The sequence below is a fragment of the Drosophila sechellia genome, chromosome 3L (assembly GCF_004382195.2).
Source record: "Drosophila sechellia strain sech25 chromosome 3L, ASM438219v1, whole genome shotgun sequence".
NCBI lineage: Eukaryota > Metazoa > Arthropoda > Insecta > Diptera > Drosophilidae > Drosophila > Drosophila sechellia.
In genome coordinates this window covers 8,009,684-8,028,417 of record NC_045951.1, presented here as the reverse complement: position 1 = coordinate 8,028,417, position 18,734 = coordinate 8,009,684, and the positions used below count along the sequence as shown (strand labels likewise).

Here is an 18,734-nt window from a genome sequence, read left to right as displayed (position 1 = left end):
ACGCAACAACTATCGATTAGACTGTTATCGGGTGCAACCATCGATTACTTACACATATCGCTGGGCAGAAACAAGGAAAGGATAGAAAGCACTCGAAGTGGTTTTTTACATCAGATCTATTGTTAACGGTAGGCCAAACATTCAGTGAAACAATTACCCGTAAACCATTGACATTCCAAATAATGCAACCTGCCCCATAAGCAGCAACAGCCCCCAGAGAGCCAGAAACTTTCGAGCGCAGCCAAACGCAGAAAACGAAACGCCAGCGAGACGAGGACGCCAAGATGATTAAACTATTCACGCTTAAGCAGCAGAAGAAAGACGGCGAGCAAAAGGGCAGTCAGCAGAAGAAAGCTTCTGCCGCCCAGCTGCGCATACAGAAAGGTAGTCTCCAATCCAGCACCTGGTACGACCAACTCGCGCCTATTACTTATCCATCTTGGGCTGCTTTCATCCCCCCCAGATATTAACGAACTGAACCTGCCAAACACTTGCGCCACAGACTTTCCCGATCCCAATGACTTGCTTAACTTCAAGCTTATCATCTCGCCCGACGAGGGCTTCTACAGAGACGGGCGCTTCGTGTTCAATTTCCGCGTCGGATCCAACTATCCGCACGAGCCGCCCAAGGTGAAGTGCGCCACCCAGGTTTACCATCCCAATATTGACCTGGATGGCAACGTCTGCCTCAACATTCTGCGCGAGGACTGGAACCCAGTGCTGAACATCAACTCCATCGTCTATGGCTTGCAGTTTCTATTCCTGGTTTGTATTTCGAGATTTGTGTTCTTTTAGAGGCTATACGCTTTGTTCCATAAGTCTTGATCAACAGCCACAGCTTTCAAGTTACAATTGAGTTTGTATGTCTTGTTATGTGAACAATTGATTTCTAATTCTGCTTGCTTAATTGAATGCCCACTGAAATAATTACAATATAAATGTTTAGATTATTAACGAAAACAAACAAAAAATCATGATATAGTTATTTAAACCACTTAACGATCATTATTTATGTTTTTGTTATTACACAGTATTACTAATCCAAATCAACTGCTTCCAGGAACCCAACCCCGAGGATCCGCTCAACAAGGAGGCGGCCGACGTCCTGCAGACCAACCGCCGTCAGTTCGAGAACAATGTAAAGAAGGCGATGCGCGGAGGTTGTGTGGGCGAGACCTACTTCGAGTGCTGTCTGCTCAAGTGATATAGGGAATCGCAAGGTCTCTTACTTTAAGCCTGTCCATACACCTCTCCCTACACCCGCTAACTGAAGAAGATGAAGCAAAACACAGACGAACATCGGCGACAACAAATTATTGTAATAAACGAAAGCAAAATCCACTGCGTGCAAAGAAGAAGCCGAGTCAAGTCACCAATTTCTAGTTTTTAATACAATTCATTTAGCAATTTCGCCCACCCGTCTCTTAATCATAATCGGCATACCCAATGTGGCAATCCTCCAAATCCCTCACAGATGAATGCTGTGCCTGGCCATCTGCATATTTCGCCACAGGCAAAGATCAGACACAGCGGATAGTCTTCCTGCCTGGATTCGCAGATCGTATAGTCTGCTGATGAGACCCACTTTTATGTCGTCGGTGACCAAAACTTTCAGGAGCTGTTGCACCAGGCCGTTGGGCAGCAAGCGCAGGACGGGAGCGACCCTCTCCCCACCGCATTCCACCAGCAGCGAGATGAACTGATAAACAAAAACGGCCTTGGGCGACAGTTCATCTCCACTGACAAACTGCAGGAACACTGCGAAAATGTGCTGCACACTCGTCTGTAGTGGTTCTCTTAGAGTAAGCGGCGTAGTCCGCAGTTCAGATGTTGAAGTGGAGCCCAATAAAGCTGCCAGGCCAGCTCCGGTTGTAGTGTCCGTAAAGTCGCTGGAGTTGTCGCTGCCATCGCCAATCACCTTGCGCACTTTGGCTGCATTGGCCGCCAGTTCCTCCTCATCGTGAGATCTCGACCGCTTCTTCATGGCCGTCAAAGCCGAAGTGCCATTTCCTTTGCGGCTCTCCAGGCAGGAAATAATACAATAAACACAGAGGCGGGCCAGTACCAGGGATTGGGGCTCATTAATGTCCTCACTAGAAAAAAAGATTGCCAAATTGTGAGTACGAGTTCAATCATAGCAGTTTAAATTTTTACATCCTTTCTTGCTAAATCGATTCGATTTGTAGATAAATAAATGAAATAATATACAGAAGAAAATATTGGTATTTACCCTTGTCGTCGCAGTATAAGTGGAGCCACCACGTACTGCAGCAACGCCTCAGTGGTCTTCTCAATGTCGAGGTGCATCACGGCAAACACAACGTCCATGGTTCGCGACATATCCCTTGTGTACTTGCAGGCCAGCAGTTGCTCCACCAACTGGGTGGTCAGCCACGCCGCGCCGCCGGCTAGCAGAAGCGACTCCAATGACTGAGCAGCGCGAACGGGCAGGTGACCAGCATCGACTACTGTTCGCCACACCTCCCGAAACTGCTCAACCAGCGGGGAATGTGACATGAGGCGGGATTTGGTACTTGGAGCAGGATGCACATCGTGTTGCATTTTTCTGATAATCTGATAGGACAGAGCTAGTCGCTCCTTGGCGTTTTCCTGGCTGGAAAGCTCTTCGCTGGTCAACGGAGCCAGAAACTGCTGAATCATGTTTAGTGGTTTCAGAAGTTCCGTTTCCTTCACCGAATACATGTAGGCGCACAGAAAACTAGTGGCGCAAACGGAAAAGCTGAAAAGTCTTCTCTTAATATTGTCCAGAATACTTTTAACGTCCGCCGAGGATAGCGTTTCCTGCTCCCAAGCTATTAGCACATGATGAAGCACTCCGGGCAGATTAAGGCAAGTCTCCTGCCAACTTAAGTTGTTTGCCTTCAGTTGTGCTGCCTCTGGTTTACTGAAGCTAAGCAATAGCTCGTCGACAATACTGTCATCACAGAGGGCGAGAATTTGACGCGGATTCTTAAGCTTATTTCTTTCCACCATGCACTCACGCACCCATTTCTCAAAAAATGAGTCACCACGCTCAGATAAGACCACCTGAAATAAATAAGAATTCATTAAAATTGCAGCGTAATAATAAAGTTATTAGGGGGTTTTGCGTACATCGGATCCATAGGTCTGCACAATGCTAGTCAGCATTAGGAAGGAAACATCAAACAGCGTGGACCGGATGACGCACAGCTTGCCCAGCTCGCCCGGCACCGGCTTGGAGTTCTCATTGCATTGGATCAGTCGCGATACGAATGTCTTGAGGCGCCCCTCGACGGTAGCCACTGAAAGAATCAACTCGAAGCTGTTGCCCACCGGCACCTGGCAAAGGACATTCACCATGTCCTGCACCTTGTTAGTGCACAGCGTCTTTAGTACTCCGGAAAGCGGAACCTCTGCGCGCTTGATGAAGTTTATATTGGAGGGTGTCTGTTGGCCATTGTCGCATTTTTTGAGTAATTGAGAGGCGGCTTCCCTGGAAGAGTTCGTTTTAAATTACATAATTAAGATGGGTGTACAAAATGCATGATCTCTCGACTAACCTTTGACTGGCGAACTTCTTCACGTGGACATCATTGACTAGTTGTTGCTTGGTCCAGTCATTCAAAAGGAACTCGATCATATTGCACGAGCACTTGGTATCCATGAAGTCCAGCAGCAGATTGTCCTCGATGAGCAGTTCCAAAGCCTCCACCAACTCGGGTATGTAATCGGCCGGTGGTGGTTGCTCCCCGGGAATGCGTTGCAGGGCGTGCAATTGCTTAATGATGTGCGGCATTTTAAAGAACATAAAGGCACCCCACATAGTGTCAGGACTTGTATCCGCAACATTGCTCAGAGTGAGGAATCCAGCACGGATGATTTCGTAGAAGAGGCGTGTATTGGAGTATTTCTTTAATCGTTGCAGCATCTGCAACTCAGCCACGTAGTAGCTGGTGTCCTTGCATGGATTGAGCAGCACTTCCACCGCCAGTAAGGGTTGCACGCAGCACGAGATCTTCTCGAGTGTTGGCGGCGGATTAAGTGTCTGCATTTCAAGATGCTTGGCTTCTATAAAGGCCAACTGCTGCAATTGCTGCTCCACTTGTGGTGCGTTTAGCGTAAAGTTTGAGTTCGTCAACGATCCCTTGATGGTAGCGTACTTATCCCGAATCCGTCCACATATATCGAGCTCTTCGTGACAGCCCACGTACAGCATAGACAGCAGAAACTGCTGCTGGCTAAGCCGATCTATCACCACGCAGGTCTGGTCCAGCATGTATGATTGCTCAGCGCTAATCTCGCCATACAGTTCATAGTGCTGCACAGTTCTGGCGAAGATTTGAAGCAGCCAGTACACCAAGTGGACGACGGAACTCGGTAAAACCGCTTCCTCAGATTTTATTCTGGAAATAGGAATGAACAATTATGTTTACTCCTGATTTTTAAAGACATATAAAACTAAAAGGACTTACCGGCAGGTAACGCCATTCACGATGCTGGCCAGGAATTCAAGTAGCGCTGTAATGCAATATACGCGCTCCAATTTGTCATATTTAGCAATGCACCGAAGGACAGCAGCGTGAGAAACGAGATGGGCGCACAGTGAGTGCTTCAGGTAGTTAAGAACCAACTGAAAGGCATAAATTACAATTTAGAAAACAATCTAAATAATCAAATCAACTACTCACCGGATTTGCCGTGGAACCAATGAGTGCCTGCTGCATCAGACAGTCCGCCAGATTGTATACATCTCCACTGACTCCTCTCGGGAGCACCTGAAATAGTAATCACGGGAGGGACAATAATGAAACATTTTCTTTTCCTGTCAAACTTTAACACAATATCTGGGTCACAACCCCATAAAATAAACAGAAACAGAACAACATAAAAATCTAGTTAGGATTTCCACTTATACATAGTTGCATATTTTGTTACGCGATAAGAAATGTTTCGTTTAAAATTATTTCGCAGTCGTGGAGACGTATTAGGCACTTTATTCAGCGGAGCTGCAACGGATGGCTGCAGGAGGACGGCACATTTCTTGAAGTTGGACCGCGCTCCCGCTGTCGCAGCCTGCTGGATCTGTATGCGATTTATCAGTCAATATCAGTTCAGGACCACGAAACCGGCCTACTATCCAGATCGCCAGCGGGAAGCGAAGCGAACGTCACCGGGAGCCACGCCTCAACAGGTGTCATCTCCGGCTGTTAAGTACCCGCAAAGCCGCGGCATGCCCAAGGACTATTACTATAAAGTGTTGGGCGTCAACAGGCACGCCACCATCCAGCAAATCAGATCGGCTTTCTATGCGCTGGCCAAGCGCTATCATCCCGACTCCACGCACTCGGAACAAAAGTTGAAGCACTTCCAGGAGCTGTCCAACGCCTATAACATTCTAACCGATGAGACGAAGCGCTTGGAGTACGATCAGCTGGGCGGGATTAAGGATGAGCGCGCTTTTCTGGAACAGGCGGGCAATCCCTTGAATGTGGGCCTCGAGGAGGCCAAGAAGTTCGATTCGGATAAGACGACAAATGATGGTAAGCAGACGGATTTCAGATTCATCACACACCATTTAACTTTTCACTATATCACGATATGAACACGATACTTGAATCGTCTTCTAGAGATCAACAAACTGAAGAGTAACGAATTCGATCTGCCACTTGACTTCCTTGAGGCGACAGTGGGATGCAAGAAGCGGATAGAGCTGCGCTACCTGCGGAAGTGCGAGACCTGCAAGGGTAAGTCACAATTGATGGCGCATCGGGATGTGGGCAAGGAACCCTGTCGGCGATGCAATGGAACTGGAAAGGTCATGACCAAAACGCCAACCTTCTCATCGGTGAACACATGCACGCAGTGCAAGGGCAAGCGATTCACAAATCGCAACGACTGCGAAACCTGTTCGAATCGGGGATTTGTAGTGTCCAGCGTGGACGTAATGGTCTCGGTGCCTTCAGGATCGCGGGACGGAGATGTGCTGAACCTTATTAATCCGGAAACCAAGCAGCAGGTCACCTACCGCTTGTCGGTGCCGTCTAGCGACTATTTCCGTCGCGTTGGCAATGACATTCTAAGCGACAAGCACCTAAACATCTCGGAGGCCATCCTGGGCGGATCCTTTCACATACGGGGTCTGTACGAAACCGTGGAGCTACGTGTGGAGCCGGGCACCCAATCACACACCCAGGTGGTGCTCAATGGCAAGGGGGTGCGGTCCAAGGAGGGCGTGGGCAACCACATCGTCACGCTGAAGGTGCGTATACCCCGGAATCTCTCCGTAAAGCAGCGTCAACTGGTTTTGGCCCTGTCCCAGGCAGAGGATCCGGTTTTCGAGCCCAAGACCAAAAGCACGGAGGCGGGCAACTTGAACCCCTAAAATTCTCAATGTACAGGCCTCATTGCATTTACAATACATTGGTAAACACGAATATTGATTGTTCGGTGTTGATTTGCTTGGGTTGCCTTGCCTTTTTTATGTTGATGCCCCACTGGGAGTCCGTCCAGCGCTCGCGCCACGCCACATAGATGAGCTGGAGGATCTTGTTGTTCTCCTTCATCTCGCGCGTCCGTGGAAGTAATATAACTTTTACTTTTCTCGTATTTCACGCAATTTATTTAATTTAATCCTAATATATTTTTTAGCACCGCTCAGTGTGACCGCTGAATCTTTCATAAATTATACCAAAAGTGTACCATCATTTTCCCATCCTAGAGTGTTGAAAAACACACAATTTAAAAATTGTTCGCCAATTGTAAATATTTCGAAAATTTTGTTTTTGCCACGAGGAATTTAGCCAAATAAAGAAAATAATGTTATAAAATATTTTTAGATATCGAAAAGGCAAAAAAATGTTTAATTCAAATAATTTATTGAATACAATAAAGTAGCGTATGAGTTTCGTTTGTAAACTGTTTTTTTTTCATTTTAAACATTATGTTCTAAAATATTTGACTTTGTACAAAATATATTCTATTTATATATGCCGAAAATTGTTCCTCCATTGCACTCGCCGATTTTTCAAATTTTATTTCACTCATCGTGTCGCTAGCTGAATTTAATTTAATTTTAAATTGAAGATTTAATATATATATATAGGTGTGGTGTACGTGCTTAATCCAAGATATTTCGATATGATTAAACCATAGCTAGGCGAGAACTTTACATACAAATCGAGTTCGGTGGATTGTCAAGGGATGAGGGCGCGAGGACTGGTAAAATAAAAAAATTAAGAACTAATTTGCAATGGCCGTTTATTTTGTATAAAAAGCTGGCAACTCAAATATCAAAGCGAATCTGTAAATCCGTCTAAATTATTAATTAACAACTAACTTAGGAGTGTATGACAAAAGCATTTCACATTCCAATGGCAGCGCCAGGAACGGGGGCTTAGAACTAAAAAAAATGTTTTGGGTAGGGAGAGGCCGTACAAAGGAATATTGGCTGATACAAAACGAGGAAGAATCATCGCTGACAACGTTAAGAGCTAAATTAAGTCTATGACCTATTTATTTACTTAAATACGCTTGACGCCACAGAGCCACCGTCGTTAAATCATCATCATTATCGCCGCCGCCGTCGCCAGTCGCCAAGCATCATTGCAATCACTTTAGCATCATCGTCCTTATTACTTTGAGGAGTGAGTTTCGTTTACCATCGCTGCATCTCTCATTTTTGATCATTGCCCTTGTCTAAGCGGATGAGGGTCCCACGGGATCGTCACCCTTCACGGCCGACGCATAGGAGCTACTTGGTTTGTCGACACCAATGGTAACAGAAACAGCCGACTTGCCATCACCACCACTTCCACCAGTGCCTGCTCCGGCCGCACCTGCACTGCTCGGCGGAACTCCAGCTGCTCCGCCAATGCTCACGCCACTGTTCAGGCCTAGAGTTTGAGGTGAATCAACTAGAGAATTTGTTTCTATTGTGGGTTTGGTTGGGATGTGTGTAAGTGTGAAGTGTTTGCGAGAAGCGAACAGTTAAGCACCTTTGATATCCATGGCATAGTGGTCCTCCAGCCGCAGGTCGTGCCTCTTTATTAGCTGACACTCTGCGCCCTCGACGGTGGGAATGGAATACACGTACAAGTACCCATCCTGCGAGGCAATCAGCAGTCTACAAATGCAATAGAATGGACCGTTAATTAGAACTTGAAATAGAGGCGAGGATAATCAGTTTATAGTTCAATTTGCACGTGACTCAATTATTGTTTTATAAACCCATATCAAAAATAGGTTGCTCTTGCAAAGAGCATATTAAGTACATTTCAACAGAGTACAGGGAAATTCAAACATTTGTAACCCATATAAAGCCAGATAAAGTAGGTAGTGTAAATGATTTACGCGGAACAAGGGCATTGGTTTCTAGAACTCAAAATCCCTACCTAAGGTATTAAGCTCGCATAGAATTGTAATTTTTCGAAATCCTTTATAACTAGGTAGAATTTTATGGCTTTTTCGTTTTTCCCGTGAGTTCTTCGTTGCAAATTGAACTGAAAACAAAACTGCGATCCGAGCTAGACTCACCTTAGCTGCTTTTGTATCGTGGTAATGGCGCACATCCTGCGCACTCCCGCCTCCGGCAGAGTGACCGAGGCGAAGGCACGGCCTTGGCTAAACACGTCGGTCACCTGCGTGGGCAGGTAGCTGGTGACCGTTTTGCTCAAGAATCTAAAAAACGAGTAACTTGCATGAGAGAGTAGATATGGTGAGTGGTTGAGTAGTTGTGGTTGTTGTTGAGGTGGTTGGTTGGTACGTGTTTGGTGGATTCGCAAAATGAAAGAAAAGAAAAATAGATAAATGTCAAGTGCCACACGAGAAATAGAAAAAAATCAAAAATTCCTAAGTCCTGTACAAAAAAAGATACTTTGATCTGGGCTTGTTTTCATCAAAATCGCTGTTCAAAATGATGTCGGCAGTTCTGTATTGGCATTATGGTTCTCTCTTGCTTGACTTTAATTTACAAATAATATTTAGTTGAGAAACCCTTGAATGATTTCATTTTAGACACATGGCTTTAGTATAAAAACCAATTCTCTTAAATACGTTAAAAATGAGAGGACTACATGTGTACATATGAATGAAATGAATCAATGAAAATAATAGTTGAAATGGATCCAGAACGATTTCTATATTACTAAACCAGATGGGAAAAGGTTCTTGGAACTGAACAGATGTGACATTTAATATTAATAATTCGACGAATGGTTTGGTTTAAAACATAGGAGTCGGGAGGTAATAGCGATTATGTACAGAACACCCACACCTTAATAGTTGACCATAAGCCATAACTGCATCGAGCAGAAAGTACAACAATCTACAAAAGCTACAAAAGATAAGTTGATTTATCCGAATCCAACACCGCTTACCCCATCCAGTCGTCGCTCGACTGCTTGCTGCCATGGCCTTCAGCCGTTTCCGTGGCACTGCGATCCAGCCGGAAGATGTGAACCGTCTCGGTGTTGGAGCTGGACACCAGATACTCGGCGCACGTGCTAAACGACAGCGAAACGATGGACACACAGCGCTTTAGTCCCCGTCGCAGTTCAAAGAGTCGACTGCCATCCTGGGAGCTGAAGACTCGGATCACCGTGCCACGCTCACTGGCCGTAGCTATCTCCGTGCCCGAGGGACTAAAGGCCAATGCCGCCAGTGGTGTGTCGTGGGCGGGAATCATGGTCTTGGCGTGCAAGTTGATGGCATCAAAGATCTGTACCTCGCCAGCAGTCACACTGCCCGGATAGGCCAAATAGCAGTGCTCCGAGGACGAGGAGAGGGCGCAAAGACCCTGCGGATTGCACGGTGTGTCGCGTATGGTGTGCACCACCTTCATGTCCTGGATATTGTGGATATACAATGACTCCTCCAGGCACACAATCAATCGCTCGCGATTGAGCTTTACGGCCAGTATTGTGTTTGCATACGAGTAGTTGCAGATCTCGCTCTGCTTCTTAAAGTGGCACACCTTGAGCTTGCGTGGTGCTCGCTGAGAAACTATGGCCACCAGGGAGCTCTCGAACAGACGCTCGATGAGGAACAGTTCATCGCTTTTCGTGTGGTAGATCTTGTCCAGTGTCGAGTCCACGGAGCCCAGGCTGTACAGGCTGTAGCCTCCACTGCTGGCCACGGCCAGGGAACTGAAAGGGTGGAAAGTGTGAGTGGGTTAGCAAGTAGTAGGTGGTGTTAAGAATTTTAATTCGCTTCGCAGAAACTATGACTCATATAGTTTGTAAACTAAATTAATAGCAATTTATAGCAATTATATACAAACATAAGCATTAGTAGAAATATTACTGGCACAACTTTATCATCGTTCCCTTTAGCCAGTGTGCACTGTAACTTACGTTATATTCTGGTTGAAGTTGACGAACACTTCGCCCGCATCCACATCGGTCCGCCCGAGCAGGTTCATCATGGTTTCTTTGTGGGAGGGGCTGGGGTCCTGCAACAGATTGGACGTAAATCGTTAGCTATATCGGTCTGATCGGCCAGGGAAATGTGTTGATCTCGCGATTTACCGATGGCGCATTACGGAATGGCGAATGGCGCAAACAAAGCGTGGGCCAAAGCAGTAAATATATGTTAATAAATACAATAACAAACTTTGCACTAGTGTGTGTACACTTTTTGGGGCTGCTGATAAAAGCAACAACAACAAACAAAACACACACACACACCCAGACGCTTGCGAAATGTACATACGTGACTGGGAATCGTTTATTTGTACCTATTTGTATCGCTAACACTTCTGCCTCGGCCCTATAAATATACGCAGGACACCGCTGTTGACTAGTGGTTGGCTGCAAGGCGTTTATTTAACTGAATCCACGTAATGTTTAATGATATTTGGAATTCTTGTCGCGCAATTGTTTTTGCTCTGTTTTGCACACACACCAGCACCCACACAAAGGCAAGTGGAACAGCAACAGAGCAGAGCGAACCAGGGAGTGCGAATCGAGGACAGAGTTGTATGCGCCAGTGCTGGAAAAGGCAGCGACTGCTCCGAAGTTGCCTAACTTTAGAAATCTTTCACTTGCATTAAGGATAAGCAGCTACCATTAAACTAATAAAACTAAATAACATTGTTAGTTATTTTAGAGTACAACATTATGTAAATGAGTATATAAATTATTGTAATTTTTATTTGAAAAAATAAATAAGTCTGTAAATTAATTTTGGCAGTGTTATAGTTCCGAAAAGTGAACCACCAAGTCGTGAGCACGAGCCAGCAGCATCCCTGGCTCCCCGAAGGTGTTCAGTGCTTGCCAGCCCTGGTCAGGTCTGGTTCACCAAAAAAGAAAATAAAATTACATTTCAATCCAATATGCAAATATCTGCGCGAAAACCAGCGAGAACAGCATGCTCACACTAAAGAGCCCCCAAACAATGTGACTCGTATCCGCGCACAGTGACGTTTCGTGCCTTGCCCGAGTGCCAAATCCAAATCCCAACCAGACGCACAAAATCGATGCAGATGCTGTCTGCATTCTCATAGAAAGTGCAACTGAATCCCCGATGGTCGCCAAAAGCCACGATGCCCAGCAAAAATGACCAGTGAATAAATAATAAAAACTCGAGCATCAAAAAATGCAGAGAAACGAATACAGAAGCAATAACAAGAAGGTGCTCAACTCGGACCAAAACAAGTACTACATGCAAACGGTCGAGGAGGCCGATATGTATTGACGTTGTTACAGTGGAGCTGATTACACAAAATATCCTCAGAACGATTTTATGTAAGTATGTAAACAGAGGCGGACAGGCCCACCTTGGGCCGCAATCACAATCTCCTGGCTTTGGCTTCCCTCGGGCTGATAAGAGCAGAGTGCTTAGTGCTGCTTATCTTTCATCTGCAACCTGGCCGATGTCGTCTGCCGTCTACTTACTACACCACTACTGCCCCCCATTGTATTTGCCAGCGCGCGTTTTATTCCCTGCCACAGAGTTGTCTGGGTGCAGCAACCCACGAGTTGTAGGAACTATACGATAGTAAGGATATTTGACCATTTCCAGACAGACAGATTATGTATATTGTATATGACTAGTAGCTGATAATGAGGTCAGAGTGCTGGCATTCCAATTGGTTGCCTATTGGTAGGGTATTTAAGCTTCGCTTCCACCACTGTCCCTTTCCGATTTTAATTTACTTCGCTTTTGCCTATCAATGTCAGCACTGTGCGTCGTGATTTGTAGTACCTTCAGCTGGAAGGTACTCCACGCACAGTGCTGTTATCGCACTCACGGCGCGCGGTTCGGTTTTTAGTTCATTTCTGTCCCGTACTTTTCCACGACCACCGATGAAGTTCTACGCGGGAGAAGGGTAAGCTATAGAGTTTGCATACGTTCACTTGTGGATCGGGGATCGCATTCGAATTGCACTGGGCGGACCGCCGTTTGTTATGGTTTTTGCGCGGCTTAATTACAATTACATTTTGCATTCATTAAGAATTCCGTGAACAGGTTTCATGCGACTGGCCCAGCACTGTGGGCTCCTCTGGGACTACTCATTCATAAGTACAGATAACAGCGTTGGCATTGTGAAGTACCCGATTTTAGGTTCAATGTTTACCACTGTGCAGCGCGTTCTATTTGACATTAAACTAAAGCGATCTTTATCGTGGTGATTTGGCGAAATTGAACGTTTTTCCCACATTTCAACGCTTTAGTTGTTCATTCCTCGCCGCATTTTGGGTTTATCCTCATATGGTACAATATCGTTTATTCTTAGCCTTGTATCTCGAATCCTCTATCTAATCAATCACCTTTTGAAGTTCAAATCAAAGGCTTTAACTTGTTGAAACATATTGCTTATCTTATCCGCAACTCTTTTTTTTCTCGCCCAGCCAAGGCACGAACATGTCCGACGGCGTCAGCATCTTGCACATCAAACAGGAGGTGGACACTCCATCGGCCTCCTGCTTCAGTCCCAGCTCCAAGTCAACGGCCACGCAGAGTGGCACAAACGGCCTGAAATCCTCGCCCTCGGTTTCGCCGGAAAGGCAGCTCTGCAGCTCGACGACCTCACTTTCCTGCGATTTGCACAATGTATCCTTAAGCAATGATGGCGATAGTTTGAAGGGAAGTGGTACAAGTGGCGGCAATGGCGGAGGTGGTGGTACGAGTGGTGTAAATGCGAACAATGCGAGTGCCGGAACTGGATCGGGATCCGTCAGGGACGAGCTTCGTCGATTGTGTTTGGTTTGTGGCGATGTGGCCAGTGGATTCCACTATGGTGTGGCGAGCTGTGAGGCTTGCAAAGCGTTCTTTAAACGCACCATCCAAGGCAACATCGAGTACACGTGTCCGGCGAACAACGAGTGTGAGATTAACAAGCGGAGACGCAAGGCCTGCCAAGCGTGTCGCTTCCAGAAATGTCTACTAATGGGCATGCTCAAGGTAATTTCATAGTCCAGAGTTGAAGTTCCTAAACTCTAATTGCTTTGACTTTTCAGGAGGGTGTGCGTTTGGATCGAGTTCGTGGAGGACGGCAAAAGTACCGAAGGAATCCTGTATCAAACTCTTACCAGACTATGCAGCTGCTCTACCAATCCAACACCACCTCGCTGTGCGATGTCAAGATCCTTGAGGTGCTTAATTCCTATGAGCCGGATGCCTTGAGCGTCCAAACGCCGCCACCGCAAGTGCACACGACTAGCATAACTAATGATGAGGCCTCATCCTCCTCGGGCAGCATAAAACTGGAGTCCAGCGTTGGAGTTACGCCCAATGGGACTTGCATTTTCCAAAACAACAATAACAATGATCCCAATGAGATACTAAGCGTCCTTAGTGATATTTACGACAAGGAACTGGTCAGCGTTATTGGCTGGGCCAAGCAGATACCTGGCTTTATAGATCTGCCACTTAACGACCAGATGAAGCTGCTCCAGGTGTCTTGGGCAGAGATCCTAACGCTCCAGCTGACCTTCCGCTCACTTCCGTTCAATGGCAAGCTCTGCTTCGCCACGGATGTCTGGATGGATGAGCATTTGGCCAAGGAGTGCGGTTACACGGAGTTCTACTACCACTGCGTCCAGATTGCACAGCGCATGGAAAGAATATCGCCCCGGAGGGAGGAGTACTACTTGCTAAAGGCGCTCCTGCTGGCCAACTGCGACATTCTGCTGGATGATCAGAGTTCCCTGCGCGCATTTCGTGATACGATTCTCAATTCTCTAAACGATGTGGTCTACTTGCTCCGTCATTCGTCGGCCGTGTCGCATCAGCAACAATTGCTGCTCCTGCTGCCTTCGCTGCGGCAGGCGGATGATATCCTGCGAAGATTTTGGCGTGGAATCGCACGCGATGAAGTCATTACCATGAAGAAACTGTTCCTCGAGATGCTCGAGCCGCTGGCCAGGTGAAAACGATTATTCGGGCGCCCAATCTAGTTGATCTAACTGATAAGCAAAGGTGCAAATATAGTCTTAGGTATATATGGATGTATACTAGAGTAGATTAAGCGTAGGATAAGCCATGTATATAAATAGTAAAATAATTGTCGGGTAAGATTAGTTCGCAGAAAAAAATCTCTTTTTTAATGGTCTACCAACTACAGCAACTGGAAAATCCTACTTATCTTCTAGAATCGGGGTGTGCTTACACTGGCGCAGATAGGTGTTATGTGTCTAAATTTGTGAGTCACAGATCTTTATTAATTTGTTCAATTCTCACTAGTTCTGATGTATGTATGTATATGCCGCAACCTTCTGATGAAATTTGGGTTGGGAATTTGTGGGCTCTTTTGAAATACGATTGAAGTTATAATACAATGGATTATACTGTTTCTAAATGTCATGTAACCCAGTGATTCTGTGTATATGTGGTACACATGCGGTCAAAAGAATAGCACTGTGCGTCCGTAAATAATAAACATTTTGTATCCGATGTTTCCATACTCCTTAACTTCTGTATTCTTTCAAATTCAAATTAGTTTTCGAGAATTCAGTGCATTTGATCGCAGTTATACATCACTATTCCCTAATCCGTACATAGGCTGATATATCGCAAAACTTCAAAAAATGAACCATGACAAAGGTATTCTGCGGTCCTAAGGGCTTACAATTAGTGCTAACGATGGTCATATTTACATTTGCAGACTAGAGACGTTCCATCATCACCAATTAGAGCTAGACCCAATTAATGCTACGGTGTATGTGTATCAAAGTACTTGTTGGAGCTTTCCTGAAAGCGGTCGCTACGCGCCAATTCGTTGCGGAAGTAGGAGATGGTCCGCTGGAGTCCAGTCTCTAGGGGAACCTTTGGCTCCCAGTGGAGCAACTTGCGGGCTCGAGTTATGTCCGGTTTTCTGCGCTGCGGATCATCTTCCATCGCCTTCGATTGCTTTATCACACTGGGTCCGCCGACCAGTTGCTTGATGATCTCCGCAAATTCGCCGATTGTCTGCTCCACGGGATTGCCTAAATTCACCGGTTGTGTGTAGTTTGATGCCATTAGGGCTATCATTCCGTCCACCAGATCCGAAACATACTGAAAGGAGCGAGTTTGTTTGCCATTTCCATACACCGTAATGGTTTCATTCCTCAGCGCCTGAAGTATAAAGTTCGACACTACTCGTCCATCGTTCATATGCATCCTGGGTCCATAAGTGTTAAAGATGCGCGCCACTCGCACTTGCACCTTCTCCTGTTGATATAGATACATTTAGAGAGCAATTAATTTGACTGCCTGATAGCTGGCCAAGATCAAAAAATATGGTGGTCAGAGCTCGTGCTTGGAAATCTTATCTCGCGTCAGCCAACCGAGCGGAACATCAATTAATGGCATTCCAATTGAGATCATTTAATGCTCATTTAGCTATCGAAACAGGAAAAATCATTTCTGGATCTCAGCTAGTTTAATGTTTTTTTTTCGATCTGGCTTAGGAATGTGGCTCTCCAAAAATGTTTATATATTGTTAACGGTATTACCTGCTTGGCATACGCATAGCTCAGCGTCTCGGAGACACGCTTTCCCTCGTCATAACAGGCCCTCGGTCCAATAGGGTTTACATGGCCCCAGTAGGTTTCCGGCTGAGGATGCACCGTGGGATCGCCGTACACTTCGGAAGTGCTGGCTATTAAAACCTTGGCCATCACGCGCTTGGCCAGACCTTTCAAAAAAGATATATTCGTTATTCGTTCCTTATATTCTTTGATTGAGATTATAAATACTTACCCAGTACATTGATGGTGCCCATGGTGTTGGTCTTGATGGTCTTCACCGGATTGTACATGTAGTGCGGTGGCGAGGCTGGCGATGCCAAGTGGTAGATCTCATCGATCTCGATGAAAAGCGGATTCACTATGTCGTGGTGGATGAGCTCGAAGTTCTCGTGCCCCAGCCAGTGCTCGACATTTCGCTTGCGTCCCGTAAAGAAATTGTCCACCACTATGACCTCGTGCCCCTGGACCATCAGATCGTCGACCAAGTGGGAGCCCACGAAGCCAGCTCCTCCGGTAATTAGTATGCGTTTGCGATTCTTATAGTTCAGGTATTTAACCTTCGGATACTTGCGCGGTGTGCTGGTCTGGAGGCTACGAACTTGTTCCTCCAATCTGGCCAAATGCTCCCTTGTGCGCTGGAGTTCGGCCTTTTGTTCTCGAATAAGAGAGCTCTGCTCCTCGTACGCCATCTGTAGGCTCCTTTGCAGCGGACTCTCCGTGGGCGGCCATTTGGCCTGAACCTCCTCGCCGCCGGTAACGGAAAGGGCGGCCTTTCCGCTTATGCAGACGCTGGCCATTCGGTAAAGGTAGACCAGGAGCAGGAGGAGCAGCGAGATGGCTGCTACGATCTTCAGGCGCTTCTTGGTGGCAGTCATCGTCGTTTGTGGGTTGTGTGCTGCGGGGTTCCAGTGCTTATCAGCAACTGATATCGCCACATTGCATTCTCGTTCGGCTTTGGAAACTATATAAACAATACAATTGCGTTATCAGGAGGTGTCAGAGTGGCCAGGTGGCTCAAACGGAATCTCTAAATGGAATAATAGTCTAACGCAAGGGAAAAGCTGCCGCCTAATTTTAAAATCTACACCAATGGCATCAACAGGCGAACATTTTGAATTTGGATTACAAAATAATTGAATTTCTTTCTATCCGAATATAATAATGCATTAAACATTTTTGTTGGTGATTTTCCCCGGAGACGAATATTCTTTCGTCTTTCTTTTTAACGATAAAAAGTCGGTAATTGCCAAAAAATTAGTTTCAAAACTAAATGTGTTTGAGGGCTTTTTTAGGCTGGTCATCAGGGACTAATTTCCTTAGAAAGTGTTTGCCAACCGGCTATTTAAGGCTCTTTAAACTGCCAATGGTGAGCATCGATCGCCAGTCGAGCAAAGTTCTTAGTGCCAAGAGTTGTAGTGCTCAGCATGAAGCTTCCTTCGGAGATTTTCTGTACAATTCTGCTTTTAATTTTTGCGGACAATTCAAAGGCAGATATTCCCGGCTGCAACTACTTCAACACGGTCGATATCTCAAACATTGAAAGACAAAACGATTCGTATTTATATGATGATATCCTAATTCCTGCCAGCTTAACTGGATACTACGAATTCAGGGAGTTTGGGGACGGATCGATTAGGCCGATTAAAAGGCATTTATTCGTATTCGAATCCCAGCCAAGAACTTTTTGCCCAACGGAAAATGCGAGGATGGTCTTAAAGAGGAGCTCGCTCGGTTCGAACCCTATATATACCTCACATCCATGGACGGAGAGGAACGAGTACCACTCACCGATATGGCTATTATCAGAGTTCTGGGATTGTGATGAAATGATTTTCATCAGCGACTTCAACTATTTCTTAGAACAGGTTAGCATTCAAAACTTCAATAAATTTGGACTTATAGTTTGGTTTCAGGATGGAAAATTTTGGGTTACCGTTGACCGTTTCATGGAAAAACAGGACTACTGTTTGTACCGGCACAACTTTAATTCGGATTTTCCAAAGTCCATGTGGATAATACGAAATTCGATTCTCGGTCAAAGGTAAACTTTCAAAGCGACAGCTTTCAAATCCTTACCAAGGTAAAGTACTGCTCTTCCATATCAGATTGGCACCCACCCATCCATCTGGATCTATATAAGTGGACCGTCGCTGGTCCTTAGTACTTTCAATGTCACCATGTTCACCCTGACAGCCATTTACATTTGGAAAGTGAAGGGGAAAAAAAGAAGTTCACAAATGAGGAGGAGGGAAGGATTGGTTGCATCAACTTCGACAGCCAGACGTGAGTCATGTCCTTGCCACCTTATCCACACAGTTACCTACAGTTCCTGCGCCTCTCCATCGTGATGGGCCTTACTTGGATATTTAATGTCATTCCGTTTTCTGCACGATTCTACATCTTCTGGAAATGGGTCCGGGATAATATCCGAGTATTTTCACAGCGCGTTTGGAATTGTCATTTTCGTTCTGCTCGTCCTGAAGCGCAGCACATGGACTCTACTGATGGATTCTTAGGCTTGTTTCTACTGGACCGAATATATATAATTCTAATAATTGATTTCCTTTTTTCGTAGGAACTTCTTCATAGAACTTCTTACAGAACAAGTAAAAGTTGTCCCAATAAAATGGAATGCTTCTCATTAGCAGAATATATACAAGTTCTTTTGGACTAAAAAGTTTTAAACAATAAAAGACCCTCATAATAATTAAATATAGTTTAGAAAACAACGTACTTTAAACTGCCAAGCGGTCCCCGCCGCAAGCTTTTCAACTCGCCAGCCTCTGGTAACACAAGTTATCC

The 18,734-nt window shown here is 45.6% G+C and overlaps 7 protein-coding genes across 16 annotated transcripts; 4 read left to right on the top strand and 3 right to left on the bottom strand.

Annotated features, from left to right (window-relative positions):
* The first annotated feature begins 22 nt into the window (after nt 1–22).
* Nucleotides 23–1,411, top strand: LOC6604834 (nedd8-conjugating enzyme UbcE2M). Of its 2 annotated transcripts, none has more exons than XM_002029643.2 (4): nt 23–128; nt 205–384; nt 464–765; nt 1,061–1,411. In XM_002029643.2, the coding sequence occupies exons 2-4, from the start codon at nt 285–287 to the stop codon at nt 1,202–1,204; spliced, it is 546 nt and encodes a 181-aa protein (XP_002029679.1). In that variant the 5' UTR covers nt 23–128; nt 205–284; the 3' UTR covers nt 1,205–1,411. The 2 variants fall into 2 exon arrangements, with proteins under 2 accessions (XP_002029679.1, XP_032574000.1); XM_032718109.1 differs by having other exon boundaries at nt 53–128; nt 202–384.
* LOC6604832 (mediator of RNA polymerase II transcription subunit 24) lies at nt 1,370–6,642 on the bottom strand. Its single transcript, XM_002029641.2, has 7 exons — nt 6,456–6,642; nt 4,671–4,757; nt 4,455–4,612; nt 3,543–4,385; nt 3,115–3,475; nt 2,231–3,048; nt 1,370–2,093 (listed from the first exon to the last, which is right to left on the bottom strand). The coding sequence occupies exons 1-7, from the start codon at nt 6,543–6,545 to the stop codon at nt 1,469–1,471; spliced, it is 2,982 nt and encodes a 993-aa protein (XP_002029677.1). The 5' UTR covers nt 6,546–6,642; the 3' UTR covers nt 1,370–1,468.
* LOC6604833 (chaperone protein DnaJ) lies at nt 4,792–6,458 on the top strand. Of its 2 annotated transcripts, XM_032718107.1 has the most exons (3): nt 4,792–5,522; nt 5,610–6,241; nt 6,302–6,458. In XM_032718107.1, exons 1-3 carry the CDS (start codon nt 4,928–4,930, stop codon nt 6,362–6,364), a joined length of 1,290 nt encoding a protein of 429 aa, XP_032573998.1. In that variant the 5' UTR covers nt 4,792–4,927; the 3' UTR covers nt 6,365–6,458. The 2 variants fall into 2 exon arrangements, with proteins under 2 accessions (XP_032573998.1, XP_002029678.1); XM_002029642.2 differs by having other exon boundaries at nt 5,610–6,458.
* Nucleotides 6,643–7,222: 580 nt separating the features above from the next.
* Nucleotides 7,223–10,911, bottom strand: LOC6604831 (WD repeat domain phosphoinositide-interacting protein 2). 7 transcript variants are annotated; one of them, XM_032718547.1, is made up of 6 exons: nt 10,690–10,911; nt 10,332–10,429; nt 9,357–10,124; nt 8,515–8,673; nt 7,977–8,104; nt 7,223–7,910 (listed from the first exon to the last, which is right to left on the bottom strand). In XM_032718547.1, the coding sequence occupies exons 2-6, from the start codon at nt 10,400–10,402 to the stop codon at nt 7,678–7,680; spliced, it is 1,359 nt and encodes a 452-aa protein (XP_032574438.1). In that variant the 5' UTR covers nt 10,403–10,429; nt 10,690–10,911; the 3' UTR covers nt 7,223–7,677. The 7 variants fall into 7 exon arrangements, with proteins under 7 accessions (XP_032574438.1, XP_032574437.1, XP_032574441.1 ...); XM_032718546.1 differs by having other exon boundaries at nt 10,715–10,911; XM_032718550.1 differs by having other exon boundaries at nt 7,223–7,895; nt 10,715–10,910.
* Nucleotides 10,912–11,249: 338 nt separating this feature from the next.
* Nucleotides 11,250–14,884, top strand: LOC6604830 (steroid hormone receptor ERR2). Of its 2 annotated transcripts, none has more exons than XM_032718341.1 (3): nt 11,250–11,723; nt 12,831–13,383; nt 13,440–14,884. In XM_032718341.1, exons 2-3 carry the CDS (start codon nt 12,844–12,846, stop codon nt 14,349–14,351), a joined length of 1,452 nt encoding a protein of 483 aa, XP_032574232.1. In that variant the 5' UTR covers nt 11,250–11,723; nt 12,831–12,843; the 3' UTR covers nt 14,352–14,884. The 2 variants fall into 2 exon arrangements, with proteins under 2 accessions (XP_032574232.1, XP_002029675.1); XM_002029639.2 differs by lacking the exon at nt 11,250–11,723 and adding an exon at nt 12,205–12,307.
* LOC6604829 (UDP-glucuronic acid decarboxylase 1) lies at nt 14,499–16,932 on the bottom strand. The gene is made up of 3 exons (XM_002029638.2): nt 16,165–16,932; nt 15,918–16,099; nt 14,499–15,633 (listed from the first exon to the last, which is right to left on the bottom strand). Exons 1-3 carry the CDS (start codon nt 16,805–16,807, stop codon nt 15,133–15,135), a joined length of 1,326 nt encoding a protein of 441 aa, XP_002029674.1. The 5' UTR covers nt 16,808–16,932; the 3' UTR covers nt 14,499–15,132.
* Nucleotides 16,933–17,356: 424 nt separating this feature from the next.
* Nucleotides 17,357–18,448, top strand: LOC6604828 (probable G-protein coupled receptor Mth-like 7). The gene is given in 8 exon segments (XM_002029637.2): nt 17,357–17,582; nt 17,585–17,735; nt 17,737–17,797; nt 17,846–17,973; nt 18,019–18,152; nt 18,155–18,215; nt 18,249–18,348; nt 18,350–18,448. Coding segments are annotated over 8 exon segments (960 nt in total).
* The last annotated feature ends 286 nt before the right edge of the window (nt 18,449–18,734 follow it).